This window comes from Falco cherrug, chromosome 5 (assembly GCF_023634085.1).
Source record: "Falco cherrug isolate bFalChe1 chromosome 5, bFalChe1.pri, whole genome shotgun sequence".
Lineage (NCBI taxonomy): Eukaryota > Metazoa > Chordata > Aves > Falconiformes > Falconidae > Falco > Falco cherrug.
The window spans coordinates 33,025,130-33,042,227 of NC_073701.1; the positions used below are offsets into that span (position 1 = coordinate 33,025,130).

At 37.7% G+C, this 17,098-nt stretch overlaps 1 protein-coding gene across 2 annotated transcripts in view; it reads right to left on the reverse strand.

Annotated features, from left to right (window-relative positions):
* The window catches only part of LARGE1 (LARGE xylosyl- and glucuronyltransferase 1), a 286,548-nt gene that overhangs the window by 183,443 nt on the left and 86,007 nt on the right, over nucleotides 1-17,098 (reverse strand). For both annotated transcript variants that reach the window (XR_003563335.2, XM_027816040.2), the window contains exon 3: nucleotides 15,425-15,611. Coding sequence is in view for 1 of the 2 variants with exons in the window: in XM_027816040.2 (XP_027671841.1) it covers nucleotides 15,425-15,530 (106 nt within the window). In the remaining variant the exon portion in view is untranslated. The remainder of the gene's footprint in view (nucleotides 1-15,424; nucleotides 15,612-17,098) is intronic.

The window sequence follows — 17,098 nt, forward strand, 5'->3', positions numbered from 1 at the left end:
CTTCCAGTTCAGTCTCTTAACTTCTATTCCTCTTCCTCAGTTTCAGCATCCAAAAGTGTACTTGGGTTTTTTTATATAAACATAGAAAACAATTACCCAAAACTTAGGTGTTCTAATTACACCTGAAGTTAATTATTTTGTGGTGCAGTGGAACTGTTGATGAGAGTACAGAGGTGGAATACAACTTCCTTATCAAGTTCCATCACTGCCTTTCAGTTACTTTATTCTTCATAATATTTTTAATCACATAACCACTATTTGTCTTACTGGGGGGCCGATGATGTAAATCCTCTGCTCTTGAGCTAGACGGATAATAAATAAAAAGGTTCTGGGAGGCCTAGAGAGACAAATTTAGCCTTAAATAGTCTTTGCACCATCCACCATCACCAAAAATGCCTTACCTACAGGATCACTTTCCACTTTCTCTTCAATATATTGTTCATTCAATGTTGTATTTGTTCTTGACAGGACCACATAGGTAGGTTTCCCATATTCCTTGTAACAGTAAGTTCTCTCGTAACAATTCTTAACAATTTCCTTCAACTTTACAACACTGATTCAGTTAAATCCACAAACAAATGCTACCAAATGTCAATTAACCATCTGCAAGTTTGACTGGAAGCTTTCAGGTTTAGAATGAATTTCAGATGCAAAAATTCCCCTGTAATTTCAAAAGACTGAAACCTAAAAGAATAATTTGGAATGAATAATAACATACATGTTTCCATGATGCTGAATCCTTCCACACGTAGCTCAAATGGAACACTGAGGTTAGTGTGAGGCATGGTGAGGCTGCTTTTAGTAATATTGCAAATGATGGTCTCACAATGGAACTCAGTGTCTTCCTGACTCCTCAAGATAATACCCTCTCTTTTCCATATGAATCCACTTTTTTACTAGATCACACTACTGCAATGCATGCACATCTTTTCCTTTGCCTTCTCTCCCTGCTTGGATTACTACAAAAAAGCCAGTTCTCAGTACTCCATTCAGCTTCCTGCCCAAGAAATTGTTTATGACAACTGACAGTTAACACCTGAACATGGTTCTTTCCTCACTCTCATTCATTAACTCCTCCATCCCTAGTTAAACCCTCACATTCTCAGATTTCACTACACCTCTTCTGTGGGACTGACTAAAAACACAGCTCCCAATCTTCACCAGGTTTTTTTTTTTGAGATTCCTACTCTCACTCACTGGAAATCTGGTTCTCCCAACAAGCACCACGTAAAATTACCACGGATAATCCTTTCATCAGAAGAAGCTTTCCATTTCCTGTCTGCCTCTAAGTAGAATCTCTGTTCCACCACAGCTCCTAAACAATTACGTCACTTTTGTGCAGCCCCGCTGTATCTAGCACAAAACCATCCCCTTTTCAGAAATGGCTCAGATTTTACCATTACTCCTGTGCAGTCAAACTATGATAAAAATGCCGGGACCTTAGTGGAATATTTCTAAGCAATATCCAAATAATATCATATTTTTTTATTTCTTGTAATTCAGTGCTGGATATATAAGGAAAACAATCATTTACTTACTAAAAATATAGCAGTCTGTTTAAATATGCTAATATTTCCCAAACAATTTGTTTCCAAGATCAATACCTTACCCTTAATTAAAAAAAAAAAGGGACATGTTTCGTATGTTCATAAATGTACATACATTCATAGATTGCATATACTAGTATGCTGTAATCCTTGTTTCCACAAAAAATACCACTATGCTTTGCTTCAGGTTCATGATATTATTCTAGATCTGGCCCCCCTGAGTCAACCTGCAACATAAATAATCATGCCAATTAAAAGAAAAATAGTACTAACTGTTATAATTTGTTGGGGAAGGGGGTTCTGCTCTATCTTCTTTAGTGCTAGAAATTGCAATGGGTAATAGCAATTTTTTCTAAGCTCACATAATTTTGTCTTGATTTACTGACCAGTTGTGGTTTTCGTCCCCAAGGTAGAATAGTGGCTATTGATAGCAGAAAAGATCTTTTTTAAAGGCCATTTTTAATAAAGCTCAGGAAGTTTCCATGGCTAGAAAACTTAAAGGCCTACTGCAGTTACAAGGCTCATCCCAAGTAAGCAGTGTAGATAGAGGCCTTTTCAGAAGCTAACAAAAAAATTCACTTATACAAGAGTCTTCCTGGCAAGAAGGAATAAATCAATCCCCCCAGTACAGCAAAGTATCAGGCTGGGGAGCCATCTTTTCTGCAGAGATTTTGAAAAGTAATGACTGATTCTGGGTTAAAGTTCTCAGGCGCTCAATTTGAGCCTCTTCAAATTTGAAGGGGCCTGGTTTTTAAACAGGAGAAATACTGACTCAAAATCAGGTATCCAGAGCTAGTAATGCAAGCACGGTAGCATCCACAGTTAGGAACTGCTTAAAATTTTACTGAAGTGCTTTCACAGCATGTGCTGTACAAATTAATCAGCTACATCACTGTTCAAACAACAAAATCCACTATCTATTAAATGAGGTCTATGTGATGCATACAGATGACTAACCATTTTGCTTTTGAGCTCCCTGTGTTGTTTTGTCCTAGTCTGATCTGTTCCCCTCAGACTCCAGAAAACTGTAACCCGCTGCTCCTAATGGAGAGCTGCTGCTTTTAAAACTACTTAGAAGCTGATAACCCCCCCTCAAACAGGTGGGATATGCAAATTGCACATTAGCACCTATACATACAGACAGTACTTCACCATCTTATTGTAGTTAAGAGGTGACAGTAGTAGCATCATCTCAGAATTTTGTTACCTTTAGGGCTTCTCTATAAGATAGCTTGTGTCAGTCTAAGATTACATGACATTTTAAACAGCTATTGCTATGTCAACTAGCATAATATCCCACATGACTGCTTTTATTGGCAAACATGTAATTTTGGAAGTTGCTTTAACTGAGCTGACAAAAGCAATTCCTACGCTGCAGTAAGACTATCTTACGACAATGACACAGACCAGTATAATGGTACTGGTGTAATTTATAAAGTTTTCTATGTGGATTCTTTCTTGTCATCCCCTGATTCAGAGTGTTCCACATCTGTACTGCAACACAAATCTAACCATACTTCTGAGGCACAAATAAATAAATGTGTGCAAACAGGAGCTGGGGGCAGGGAGGAAGGGAACAGTACTGAATCACGTATCAAAACAAGAATTCCCATCGTTTTCAATATCTTGATTTAACACATCTTCCTCCTGAACACAATAAAAACCGTTATGTCCCTGAACTAGCTTTGTTCAAGGAATAATTTTCTTCTCTCCATCTTATGACAGTGGTCTTCAATTAAAGCCTGCAATGATGAAACTCACTGAGATTGACGGAGGAAATAAAAGGAGAGAAACCACTGAAATGCATCTTCAGAAGCAGATTATTAAATGTCCTGCAGACATTGGTGCGAGTGACAGCCGCCAGAGCTTAGTGAAAAAAGAGAAGCGGAAAATTAAAGTTCTCATTGGGCCTGATGATGATTAATATCTCTTCTCTGATGAGCTGAAACTGCTTAATCTTTGCTATTAATATCAAATCGCTGAGGTACAAGTATGGTAGCTGAACAGATAGGGGGCATATGAGAATGTTTAAAATTGGGGAAAGGAAAAAAAGACAAAAATAACTGAGGTACATTTTGCTCTTAAATCTTCTAAAGTAATAAACTTAGAATGAAGCTGAAATTCACCATCAGTTGTTCTGAAGTCAACAAGTCAGCTCTTAGGCAAACGAAGTCCTACAATTTAAAGGAGATAAACAGCAGATTTCAATCATTTGGTTAAAGGAATTTGCATTCTACAGGAAGACTACTTAATTCATCACATCTCCATTCAAGTGTAAGTGAACAAGCAACTAATACCTTTACCCAACTCAAATACATCCAATAATTGTTATTTTCACATTTACTTACCTCTGTGTATATTGCCAAAGCTTTAAAGAAATTCCTTGGAAACCAATAATTACGTGTAGCTGTGCAGGCAGATTTTTATACTTGGTTCCTGTAAGAATACTCTACAAAATGTAACCTCTCTGTTGAGATTTTTACCTTAAACTCTTGGGTTTGTAATGCACCGAAGCAAGAGGTGGAATAGCTAAACCCATTAGTCACGGGAAAATTATCCAAGGATAAAATTATTCAGCTGCTGTTGCTAGAGTGTCTGCAGGAGTCCTGGTTGAGAGAAGGCAGTGCTGGGTTAACAGTTGGACTCAATGATCTTAAAGGTCTTTTCCACCTTTTCCACCCTAAATGATTCTGTATAGCTAATGCTCCTAGAAAACATTCTGTGTGCATTAGATTTTCAGACCAAAAGAAACCTCTGTTAAAGTCAGTGTAGATTACTTGAGATACACATTATAATAGTTCGATTAGTAGAGAATAAAAAAGCAGATTTTTATAGCACCCATTCATCTGAAAACATTATTCCTGCTAAAGTTAACATGCAAAATCACTGAGTTAGGTTAAATTAAATCCAATGACAGGCAGAAAATTTACTGATTGTGAAATATTAAAGCTGTAATATTAGTTCAATATGATTTTATAATACTGAATGCCTTAAAGATATGAAAAAAAGGAAATCTTCAATTTCTTAATGCTGTAAAGGTAACTTGTAAACACTGTCAGTGTTTTTATGTTTTATTTGGAGAATCGAGATTAATTAATTAAGATTTATAAAATAGAAGTTTATAAGCCTTGATCTCATGAATAACTGGTTGCCATATTAGTGCTCAAATAAATATTGTTTCTTAAATGTAACGAACATTCTTTTCTTGCAGCTGAAAGTGTGTTTGATTTGATCCTTTCTGAACGGTTATTTTTCACAACTGAAAAGGTACAGTAACCTGGAGCCCAAAACAAAGAATCTGCTTGGGAAATAGTTTTTCTGGCCTGGGATGGCAACTGGTCATCCTGGTAACTAGTTTCTGTTAGCTATGGTAAAGTTAGTAATTATCTTTTTTCTTTAAACACCTATATGTTTTGGTAACTATAGCACTGTAGTACTCTCATCTATAGTTCTCAAGGTGATACTTCTTGCGGTGCATTTTATGTATTGCAATATCTCATAGCCATGATCACTTACTTTACATGAAAATGAACCTGTTAACATGATCCTTTTTTATTCTTTTTCCTCATTTACTTCTCATCTTTCACTTCCTACCTTGAAGCCAGAAAAATCTGGACAAGGATTAAAGCATGTATTGTTGAACAACGTGGAATAATTTATTCAGGTATGTGCTAGAATCCTCCACCAGCTTTAAAATCAAGTTCAGAAAGCTAGGAAAAAAGCTTTGGTGTATCTAGAAGGCATGGGTCTGATGCAGGAATTACCAGCCAGCATTACTGTATCAGCTCTAAAATATAATACAGCCTGCACTATGCAAAGGATTAGAGACATTGATTAGAAACATTAACAGCCCCTCTGATGGCAACAACCTACAAATCTTCACAAGACAACAAAACGTCAGTAACTGTTCTGTGTGATTTTGAGGAGAATCTACAAATCTGTCTGCCAGTTCCATTCTGAATTACAAATTAAAAAAAGACTGCTGCAACTACTTTAAGAGAGATGTATTGACATGTAAAGAAGGAAAGTTGAACAATAAAATAGAAAAAATAGGAAAGGAAGAAAACGCTGGGGAGGAACACAACTTCTTTTGGATATTTTTTTTTTTTACTCTCCTTAATAGCATAATAAACAGATAGCTCTTTCATGTTTTTTATTCCAGCAATTTCTTCAAGCACCTTCCAGCATATAAGAATACTTCTGTCTTACTAGCTATAGTTTTATTTCAGCTCCAGAAATAATCCTCTATATATTACATGAATGCTGTGCAACATTCTTTGATATTAAACTACACCATGACAACCTCAATCCTGTGTCTAGAAAGCCAAACAAAGATGCTTTTGCAGCACCAACAGCCATAGATACACTGGTTTTAATCTGCTTAAGAAGAACAATAATCACTTTGAAGATGAAGGTGTCACTGCTTAGAAAACTGTACAAGCTGACCAGGCTTCTTCTGCTTCTCATAGTGGCCTATCTCTACACCCAATAGTACTTGTGCTCACTCAATTACAACAAACACAAGCTGGTCTGACTGTACTAGAATCACATTTTCAGTTTATGTTGTAGATACACATTTTGGGTTTTCCAATCCAGAACCTTTATGTGTTAAATCTTCTAAGCTACTCCAGGTGTCAAACTACACACTGGTGATGGTGATTTCACTGGGCATCCACAGAAGTTCAGGAATCAGTATGCAGAGAGCAGGTCACACATCTCTTCTTTAGAATAGGTATAAACCTCTTATTACAAGCTCACTGGAAAAGCATCTCATTATGAAACACTTTATTTAGACAGTAAAATATTTTAACTAGGCCCATAAATTATTATCTTTTAAATATATATATATTTAAGTCAAGGTACCAAACAGAAGCACATTCTGTTACAGATTGTGAATTTAAGTTAGGAAAATGTGATGAACCCAACATTTTTTGTAATTTTAACTTCACTACTTTCCATTCTTCCCCATAATTACTTATCTCTGCAAACTCATTTAGCAATTAAAAACCTAAACAGAATTATAAAGGGGGGTGGGGTGGGGGGAAGAGGTTTAAAGCCTTGATGTTTACATCCTGGACTTTGACTCATGTTTCACAGAACTATGGAGGACAGTCATGCTACAGGTTAGAAAAAATTATTACAGCAGGATAGCTCAAATGGTTTGAACACTGTTTGTTGAACTGGAAGAAGAGAATCTCCGGCTAAAAACATATAATTCTCCAGGTCATCAACTTTTCCTCCCATTGTTGGTATCTATGAAGTTGAGTGAACCAAGATGACTGCTGTCTGCCCATGTTTTTGAAGTTAGTTCTGCATTTCACTCAATTGTCCAAGGATGTATTTTAAAAAATCTCTTTGATTCAAGTCGCAAAACAAGAATTGCAGAAGGCAAAGCAACACAACAGAGGTAAAACTTCCAGGGAGAGAAATAACTACTCAACTGAACAATTCAATGGTTTTCTGAAAAAATATTTCAGAAGGGTAAAGAGGGAATAAAGTGATGTGTTGAAGACACTGGCATTCTTAAGCTAAGCATATCTAAAACACATCCATCCAATACCAGGATATTAACCTTCACACTCAGTTGCTTTTCCTAAATCATCCCAGAGCACTATCTGCAGAACATAAGAATGACCATACACAATGTGTGAAGTACTTCTTTGAATTTATTTTTAACTTGACTCTTTCTCCTTCTGGTATTATACACATTTAAATAAATATTCAAAATAAGAGTTTCAAGCGCACTGGAAGACACTACAGATGCAATATGCTGTCTAAAAGAAAAACTCTGATTTCAGACTGATCTGAAAAAAAAACCCACAAATTTTAAACATTGAAACTCCAGAAAATTCAAATATCCTGTTAATTGTTCTGAGTTAACCGAAACACTCACCAGAATCAAAATATAAAATTTTCATTTTAATCTTTTAAAACATTTATATTTCAGGGTTGGTTTTTTTTTCCATCTTGTACGTATATATTTGTTGACCTGCTTGCCTGCATGTCCCCAAGGCTCAATGGTTAATTTCAAATCAATTTGTTAGAGGGAAGGAAGTCAGAGGTAATGAAGCTTCTACAATTGTCAGGAACACACACAGAAAGATGAGAGATGCTACACATTTTACCACTGAGAAATACACTGCAGCATGAACTCAAGATTTATTTAGGTACCAGGAGACCCATATGGGAGCTAGACTTTGTAAATGCCCTAATTGTAGGAAAAGCAACTTCAACATCAATCAGCTGCATGACATCGATCACAGCAAGTCAGGCTACATTAGTTCCAGCACTCAAAGGTCTGGTGTACTTATAAACTGCACATTTTGTTTCAAAAAGCCAAGTACTACTTCTTAGGGGTTTGACTTTTTTAAAAAAACCAACAAACCAAGAGATTTAAACTCATCTTGCTTTTGTTTTTCTGCCGAAAAGCATATTTTGACTATGAAGTTAGTAAATACCTATCTCTGAAACAAGGAACGAGGAATAATCAGGAAATAGCTCTTTTACTGGTAAGTCTCCCATGCAGCCCTAGCACAATTTAGGCATCCAGATGTCCCTTCTTCTTCGAAGGAATTTGCTCACCTTCGTGTAATGCAGCTTTTACAGACAGCATTTTTCCCAAAGTTTTGCTCAAAGAATGAGGAAGACACTGATGAAACAAAAACCTTGAGAATTCCCACAGATTATATTCAGGGTAAGCTACTGTTCTGAAGAAGCTGGCAACTTATTCCTGCTCAAAGAGTTCCTTTTCATTCTGACCTTTATGTTTCTGCCAGAAATGCCAACTTAAGAACTGACCAGAAAAAGAATGCCAAGAGAAAACTGGTAGATACTCCATCCAATAAAGAGATGTATAGAGAGGAAAGAAGGTAAACCCTACAGCTTACTTTACTTTTATGAAAGAATAAGCAAAAGAGAACATGTGTGTCCTATGGTGGAATTCAGAGAGCAATGTGGGCTTGCTTTCATTTGGGACAACACACTGAAAGAAGAAGTGGCCACTGCAAGATTCATGGCATTGCCTGAGATGATAATACACTGGGTTGAGGATGTGGATTCCTGACAGGCTAAGGAAGAAACAGCACTGATACTGGTATTTCGGTGTTGAGCTATTCAGTGGACCTTATTAGTTAAGGATAAAATTGTATTGCAGCACCCTATAGTATATAGTTTAATTGCAAGAGTGGTGGAGAAGAAGTCACCATGGTCCTCACTAACTCCACAGTGTGACCTCCAAAAGCTTCTCAGGAACATACTGTACTGTGGCTTACACTCTTTGCCTAAAGCCAGTCTTATTTTGCCACAGAAACTACTTCAAATTTCCAGTTGCTGCTCACAAGCAGACTATTTCTTTATATAATGGCAAGTAAAATGCTCTTATTCTTTCATATACACTTGTTGATGTTATTTTCTTAGATGACAGATAAAGGTTCTCACGTCTGTAAAACAAAATCTAATTTTGGGGATTCTGACTTGCAAGCTAAAGATGATGAGCAGAGAACCGGACTCTTGCTTTCACAGCAGGGACCTTCTGGTAAAAGCATACTTCAACCAAACTTTGTCAGTACTCTGTATATCCAGATCTCAAGGGTTTCATAGAAAGGCAAGTTTTCTAGAATAAAGCAACAGAACTTGGCATAAGCCTGAGGTCTTTAGTGTTGTGACTGATTCTATTCTTGTAGGATCCCCAAGTAAAAACTGCACACACACTTAAGAAGGTATCTTGATTGCAGCTGAGATAGAGATGTTTAAGTGAAAATTCTCAGCATATGTCCCGGCCAAAAAAAAAAAAAAGAGGAGTAAACCACCACCATTTACTCCAGAATATGAACGTACACAGAAACAGCTTTTATGATGGGGTTGCTATGAAGCCGATCTCAACTAAAACACACCTCCTGTAAACCTGTTCAAGCACCCATCACAATAACATTTTATTATATGCAGAGACACCCTTTCAGGATCTCTTTTCTCAGAACTTTGTTTAAAAGACAGGATCAATACAGAGGTTGAAACTTCTACTTTAAATGGACAGTGGATTAAGTTTTCTTGTTTAATCCTGTTGAGAGACACAGCAGATAAAATTCAGGAAAACTGAGCAAATAATAATGAAATAAGCAAGTTCAGATTTTGGCCCTTCCTCATTACATTGTCTATGAAGGGATTATTTTCTGATGTTTGTCCATCAGTTGCAAGTGTCTGATAGACATTTTAGCAATTAATTATTTGCTTGCTTCTTCCTATGAGCAACTTACTGCAAACATTAAAAATTCAGGCAGTTTTCATCATGCACATAGATCATGTGATAAACTTTTGACACTTAACTGAATATAACTGAACTCCCAGAATCAGTTTTCTGATTCAAGTATTCACAAATATGATTTCAAAATCTGCTTCCCATGAATATTAAAACCGGATATTCATTGTTTCTGTAGACAGTCTTCCCAATTAACATATTCACTAGAATATTTATGGAAAGCATACACAAAAAGAGTGTAAACAGCATCAAAGTGAATCCATTTAAATACTAAGCTGAATATTTGCAGGCTTCCTTCATTTTACTTTATTGTATTTTATGAGGTGTTTGCCCAACCCTGGTTTCAGTCATGTCTCTACAGACTATCTGGGCTAAAATGTACTTTCAGAGAATGACAGTTGGCCAACACTGGAGTGAAAGGACAATCAAGGAAAGCAAATCCCAGGAAAGACAACAGGATCTGTTTTTCAAATCTTACCCTGGCAGTTAAAAAAAAAAAAAAAAAGTCAACTTCCCACCCTCTCACAGACTTCATACATGATCTCACACAACTTCTCCAAGTTTTCATCTTAAGGTTACATCATTGAATCTTCTTTTCCTGTGAAGTATGTTCTACACAGGAGCCCTACGCGGACACTTCAGGGTTTTCAACCTCAAGTGGATCCACTATGCAGAAATTGGTAACTTGACTGTATTTTCATCCTGTCAAAACGGAGGTTACTGTGGAACTGCTGAAGCCACATAGCCACGGTACACGGTTTTTTGATGAATCAGTAATCTAGAGAGCATGTGTCAAATTACAGTTCCAAGTCTCCATTTTACATGACCTTCATGGTAAAGGAGATAGGAAACTGCTGCACATTGCTTGGAAAATGATGCTATTTCTGGAGCTACTGTTGGTTAGTGAAATTGCTATTTTATTTCTAATGAAAATTCATCATGTATTATTTATTTCCTATTCCCTGTTTTAAATGCACTCCATCCTTCCTACTCTATTACCTTGCCTTTTGAATGTAATTTCAGAATGTTGGAACAATTAGCTTTTTCATTTAAAGTAACTGATAACTGAAATTATGCTGTCCTTGTGCATTATTAAAAACAACAACAGTAACCAGGTATGTTCAAAGGCTATACAACATTCAAAATCCTCTTTAATATTCTAGTTCATAACCTTAACAGACATTTATACATGATTAATGAGGCTTTTAGTAGCTGTTTCTGTCACAGCTTGGGTAATGCCACCTCCAATGAATATTCCAAGGGAAGGGTCTTACTGGCAGTGTCTGAGTGACAACTGTGAAGCAGCAGGCTGCAATGTACTTTCTGACAAGAGACACAAAGCCTAAATGAAACAAAATTCTGTCCTGAAGAAGTATAAACTATTCAAAAAGTAGAACATGGGAATTGACTACATTAGGGCATATTTTGTATTACAGATTCACTAACAAATTGCTTATAAAGGGTTTCTAACTGTGATCCCACTGCCATGCTATGGCAAATGAATAACTTAAGATCTTAGATACAAACACCTGGATGAGCAATGTAATTCCTAATTACATCAAGAACACATAATTTTCAGACATGGCACTGCAGGTATCAGTACCAAAGAGAGATATTGAGCCTAGAGCCCTGAAACATACAAACAAACAAAAAACTGCAAAACAATATCAAAAAAGAGCTCAACATAGCTATGACAACTCGGCTAGCTCAGCCTTTTTAGCTTGGTGATAAAAAGACTGGGAAGCAATTTGACTACCACATGTAAGTACTTTCAAACAGAAACATATCCAGGATAATTAGCGTGGGTCACCAAGGGTAAATCACACTTGACCAACCTGACTGCCTTCTGTGATGGAATTACTAGATCTGTGAATAAGAGATGACCAGTAGATGCGACCTCCCTTGGATTTAGCACAGCTTTCAGTATCGTCTCCCACCCTGTATCCAAGTTGGGATTTTACAGTCTATATGGGTAGACTACTAGATGGGTGAAACACTAGCTGGAATGTTGGGTTCAGAGGGTGACTGCTACTTGTTCATGCCCTGTGTGGAAGTCAGTTACATGTGGAGTTCCTCAGTGTCTGCTCTGCTACCCGTCCTTTTTAATATTTTTATCAATGACCCAAAGGAGAAATCAGAACTCACCTGTATCAAGACTGCAAATAACACCAAGCCTGGGGGTTTCAGTCAACAAACTCACAGGCAAGGGTGCCATCCAGGAGGACCTAGACCGGGGTCCTCAAACTATGGCCCGCAGGCCGGATACAGCCCCCCAGGGTCCTCAATCCACCCCCCCGGTATTTACAGACCCCCCCTGCCCCCACCCCCACCGGGAAACCAAGCAGCTGCAGACGACTGCCTGCCACTTCATCCGCGCGCCAGCCCCCTGTTTAAAATGTTTGAGGACCCCTGACCTAGACAGTCTGGAAGAATGAACAAAGCAAAGCCCTACACCTGGGAAGGACAAACCCTTTCATAATGGCACAGGCTGTGGGCTAGTCCTGCTGGGAAGGACCTGTAGTCCTGGTGGAAAAAACATTTAACGTGAGCCAGCAGCACGCCTGGACAGTGATAAGACCAATGGCATCCTGGACTGTATCAACAGGAGCACAGCAAATAGACTGAGGAAAGTAACTGTTCCCCCTTACTTGGTACTCACTAGACCACATCTGGAACACTGTCCAGTTTGGGGCCCCAAATGTAAGAATGACATGGATGAAGTTCAGCATAGTTCTATTGGGTTGTAGGGGGCTGAAGTGCTTCATCTGGGCTTGTTCAGGCTGGAGAAGGCTCTGTGGGACTTAGCAGCAGCCTCCCAGTACCTACAAGCAAATTGCAGGAAGACTGAGCCAGGCTCTTCGCAGCAAATACATGGTGAGGGGATGAGTGACATCAGATGTAAATTGAAGCAAGGGAGGTTCAAACTAGATACAAGGCGAAACTCTTTCCACCTGAGGACAGTCAAGCAGCGGCACAAATTGCCCAGGGAGGCTGTGTAGTCCCTGTCCTTGGAGGTTTTCAAGGCACAACTGGATAAAGGCCTAAGAAACCCTGTCTGACCCTAAAGACTACCTGATTTGAGCAGGAGTTTAATCAGGGAACTCCTGGCGTTGCTTCCACCCTGAATAATTGAGTTTAAGAAGATACCAGGTACTGACAATGTCTTCAACTTAGTGAAGAAAAGTAGAACAAGAACCATTTACTTGAGTCTAAAACCAGATGAACTGAAAAGAAAATTTCTAGTACTGCCTATGATTAACCAAAGAAACTAGTGCCAGAAGAAAGCGGCGACTCTCCACTCCAGCTGATTTCAAATCAAGACACAATGCTTTTGTGGAACATTTGGTACTCAAGTACACACAGAGTATAAATATAAGTAAGTATAAACATAAATAAACTGTATGAACCATAGTGGAGTACAAAACAAGAAACGACATAAAATGACAAAATGGCTTTAACTCTTTGCCCATAATACCAACAAGTTAAGAAAAATGCTAGCTATTATTAGGTTAAATAAGTATTTTAACCAACAAAGATTAAATCTTGCCCCACTCAAAAAGTAAAATAAAAAGAAATCAGAAACAGAAACATAACAAAAAGAATTACTAACTTTATACAATTTCCAGTCCTTTTCCAGTGCAAGGCTTCTTAATAGGTAATGGGCCTTGCTCCCTGGTTTGCATTTCAGATTAATTCACACTGAGAGCTTGAAGTCACTTCAAATACTATGTAGCAGCCAATTTCAAGATTTGTATTGAGCTCTCTGTAAAAACAAAGGATTCTATACACAGAGGAACTTAAAGCAGCATGCCATTATCAATTGTGGACACAATTAAAATAGTCATTATGACAAGGCAGCATAATATTATTCTAAAAGTAACAAGGTGAGGCCTGCATTTGCTCAGCTTTTAAAAATCAAACAAAATCAGTACTGTCCTGCCTGCCAATACATTAGTTTTCAAGTATGCAGCCAGCACCCCTTATATTTCCAATTTAACAGCAATCCCATAAGCGTTGCATTCTAAAATGAGCTCACAGTGTTACTTCCCATTAAGGCAGAATTTTAAGTAACCAAATAAATTTGCATATCCAAATATTTGTATCTGGCCCATAACTAATTTAGAAATGTATTTAATACACGGCGAAAATCTTTACATGTTCTCACTTGCAATTTAACTTGGAATACAATTTTGTTTTGAAGCAAAGCACAAAATTCATCAGCCAAGGTTACATGAAAGGAGCTTGACATTTTAAACAATGCCTTTTTAAAATTATCAGACTGTAAACTAGTCTTTGAACAGTTTTTAAAAGGGTAAAACACCTTTCCCTGTACTAAGATAACTACAAAGCCTGGATAGTTTTTTTTTACTCTTGCCAAATAACACACCTATTGCCAAACGTAAAATGTTCCATCCCACCCCAAAAAGGCACAAACTACAAACTAACAAAAAATAGGAGATCCAGCATCTTCTCACCTCACCTGACTGAACTATAACTGCTGAACCCCTTTAAAGGCAGGAAAAAGTTCGTCAGGTAGACAATTTAAAAGCCTAAGTGCTGATTATTCCAAGTCTGATTACAAAAAGCGCTAGTCATATAGTTGCAAGTCAATGTACCTACAAACTTGAGGATCTCTACCTGAAGAAAGAAGAGGGCAGAAAGATAATCCAGCTATAACAACACATCACCACGCTGAAGGATATGGATTCTAACTGATTTTATATAAAGGGATTTTACATAGGTATTCATTGACTTTCTTTATTCAGCCTCCTGGCACAATAAGCATAGTCAGTGGCCAGAACTAATAATCTTCACACAAAGGCAAGAGCCTCATGTGTTCACAGGTTTTGGCCATGTAGGCATTTATATAACTAAATCAGAGTCCTATAAAACATTTCCCAGAATTCTTTACATTTATACCTCATAGAGCAGTGTCCCACTGCTGTCCGACACTCTGCAAACTACATACCACTGAGCAGCAGCACACTGGACCCGAGGGCAAGAGAAAGCCTGCAGCTATGTGACCATGACCTAGCAGAGCCCCCTGTGCAAAGAACCACGCCAGACACACATTTCCCTCATTTGTACACCAGGCCCTCTGTGCTCTCATAGCTAGACACACTTCCTGCTTTGTGTCCCAAAATCAGACTCAGTGGCCCATGTCATCCATACATATAAGGTCTAACACACAGGTTAGACTAAGAGTTCTGTAAACCGTGCCCAGAATATATATGGCCTTTCGGAACACTTTTAAGTAATATTAAGAGCAGATCTGAAATGACACGTTAATTTTAATGAAAAGTAAAATCTTACAGGGCATAGGATAAATCAACTTTTAAAAAATCAGAAAATACAGAGAAGAAATCAGTAAGGTGGGGATTTTTCCTTGCACTTTCTGCAAGTTCAAAGGTGAGAAGAAAATCAAATAACCAGCAACTACCTCCTCCTCAGCAGTGAGAATAAGGTAAGGAAGGCCATTTGTTGAAACCTGCACCTTGGGAAATATTTCCTATGCAAGCCAAACTAGATTTATTTAAATTAAATCAACAATGACTGATCTGCATTTATCTGCTCTGATACAAATCATTCAACATCCCACCCCCAGCCATTATTCCCCTCCTACCTTCAAAACTCCCAGCAAACAGATAAATCCACGTAATGGCTGGGACAAAAAGGACGGTCAGAGAGGCAGCCAGGAATTTCCGTCGCCCTCTGCAGATTCCCAGCATTCTCTCAGGAGTACAGATTCCCAACTCAGTGCTGTTCCTATGTCGGAAGCAAATAGTCCACAGCCTCCCACATATTATTCCCTGAAAAGGAATGGAAAAAATATTTTATCAGCTTATCTCTCTACAGAAAGGTAGACTATGCCAATGTTCCTAAAGAGTTAAAAGAACAAGGCTAAAAATGGGGTTACAGCAATTGCAAAGCAGTACCGCTTTCAAAATTATCCATGTCTACTTAATCATAAAGTTTTAGAAGTCAGACTAAGACAGTAAGTGAATAAAACACATCCTATCACCTAAACACACAGTAAGCTAATCTTACAAAAAGACATCCTCTTTATTATTTTTTTTTTTGCCACCTTTTACTGTACAAAAACCCTGGGTTCTTTGATGACTATGTGTACTGGTACCCCTGGGCAGATAAGAGAAAGCCACCAATATATCTTCACCTGCTCCCAAAGAGCAAAAGTCGCACCAGTGAATCAATGAGCTGGCTGCAGGTGGTCATGAACTCAAGAATGAACTGAAAAATGAAAGGTAAAGTTTGTGGGCAGAGGGATGTTATTAAAATGACCCACTTTGTTAATCAAAAAGCAATGCTGATGAACTGCTATATATAGGGGAGAAGAGAAAGAGCAAAATGGGCAAGGAAGGTTCCTTAGTCACAAAAGGGGGTATCAGGAGCTTTAGACTGTATGCTAAGAGAAAAGTAGAGGATTCTGGAGAGTACCACTGTTTTTATGAGAAAAATTAATAATTCTGATCTTATTTTGTTTAAAATATTTCTGGAATAACAGCAAAATGATCCAATGATTTTTATTCACAAGAAAACGAATATTCCCACACAAGTACAGGCATGCAGGACAGAAAAATGTTTCACATAATTTGGTGGGTTTTTTTAGAAAAAGATAGAAAGGCTAGTGTTAGACTAGAGAAGCTGGAGAAGGAAAAGGAGGTATTAAATCCATGCAAATCCAGTTCAGGTTTTGTGTGAAAGGGCTTATGTTTCCTGATTTAAAAAAAAAACAACACATTGGTCTACAAGAATGACATACAAAGAAACACAGACACTGGCAGCACAAGGTATTTAGTAACAGTGCCCTTTGGCTTATGCTAAGCTAGCACTAGAGCTGAAATAAGCAATTAAAGCATTTTTACACTGACATACTAATAATGGCTACTGTGTGTCTTCAAAATGTATCTGAGCTCTACAACTTCACTTATATTGCAGTGAAAGTCAATTCTGAAATCAAATTACAACAAAAATGAGAACTCTAGACAAGAGAAATGGGTTCAGACAAAGAACTCTGCTGCTGGAGTTACCTAGCTGCAGTGCTCAGGCAAACTTAGAAGTGTTCCTTAAACATTCAATAGAGCCCACTTTACTACACTACAGTTTAAGAGCCATGATAGTACTCTGACCTTGGAACTGATAAAATGGGACTACAATTTGTCCAGAGCCAGTACAAAAAGCATTCCACTGTGTCTGCTTTTCAAGGCAACGAATGCTTCAACACAGAGATTTTGCACAAAACATATGGACTTATACTAATGTAATATAAATTTTATAC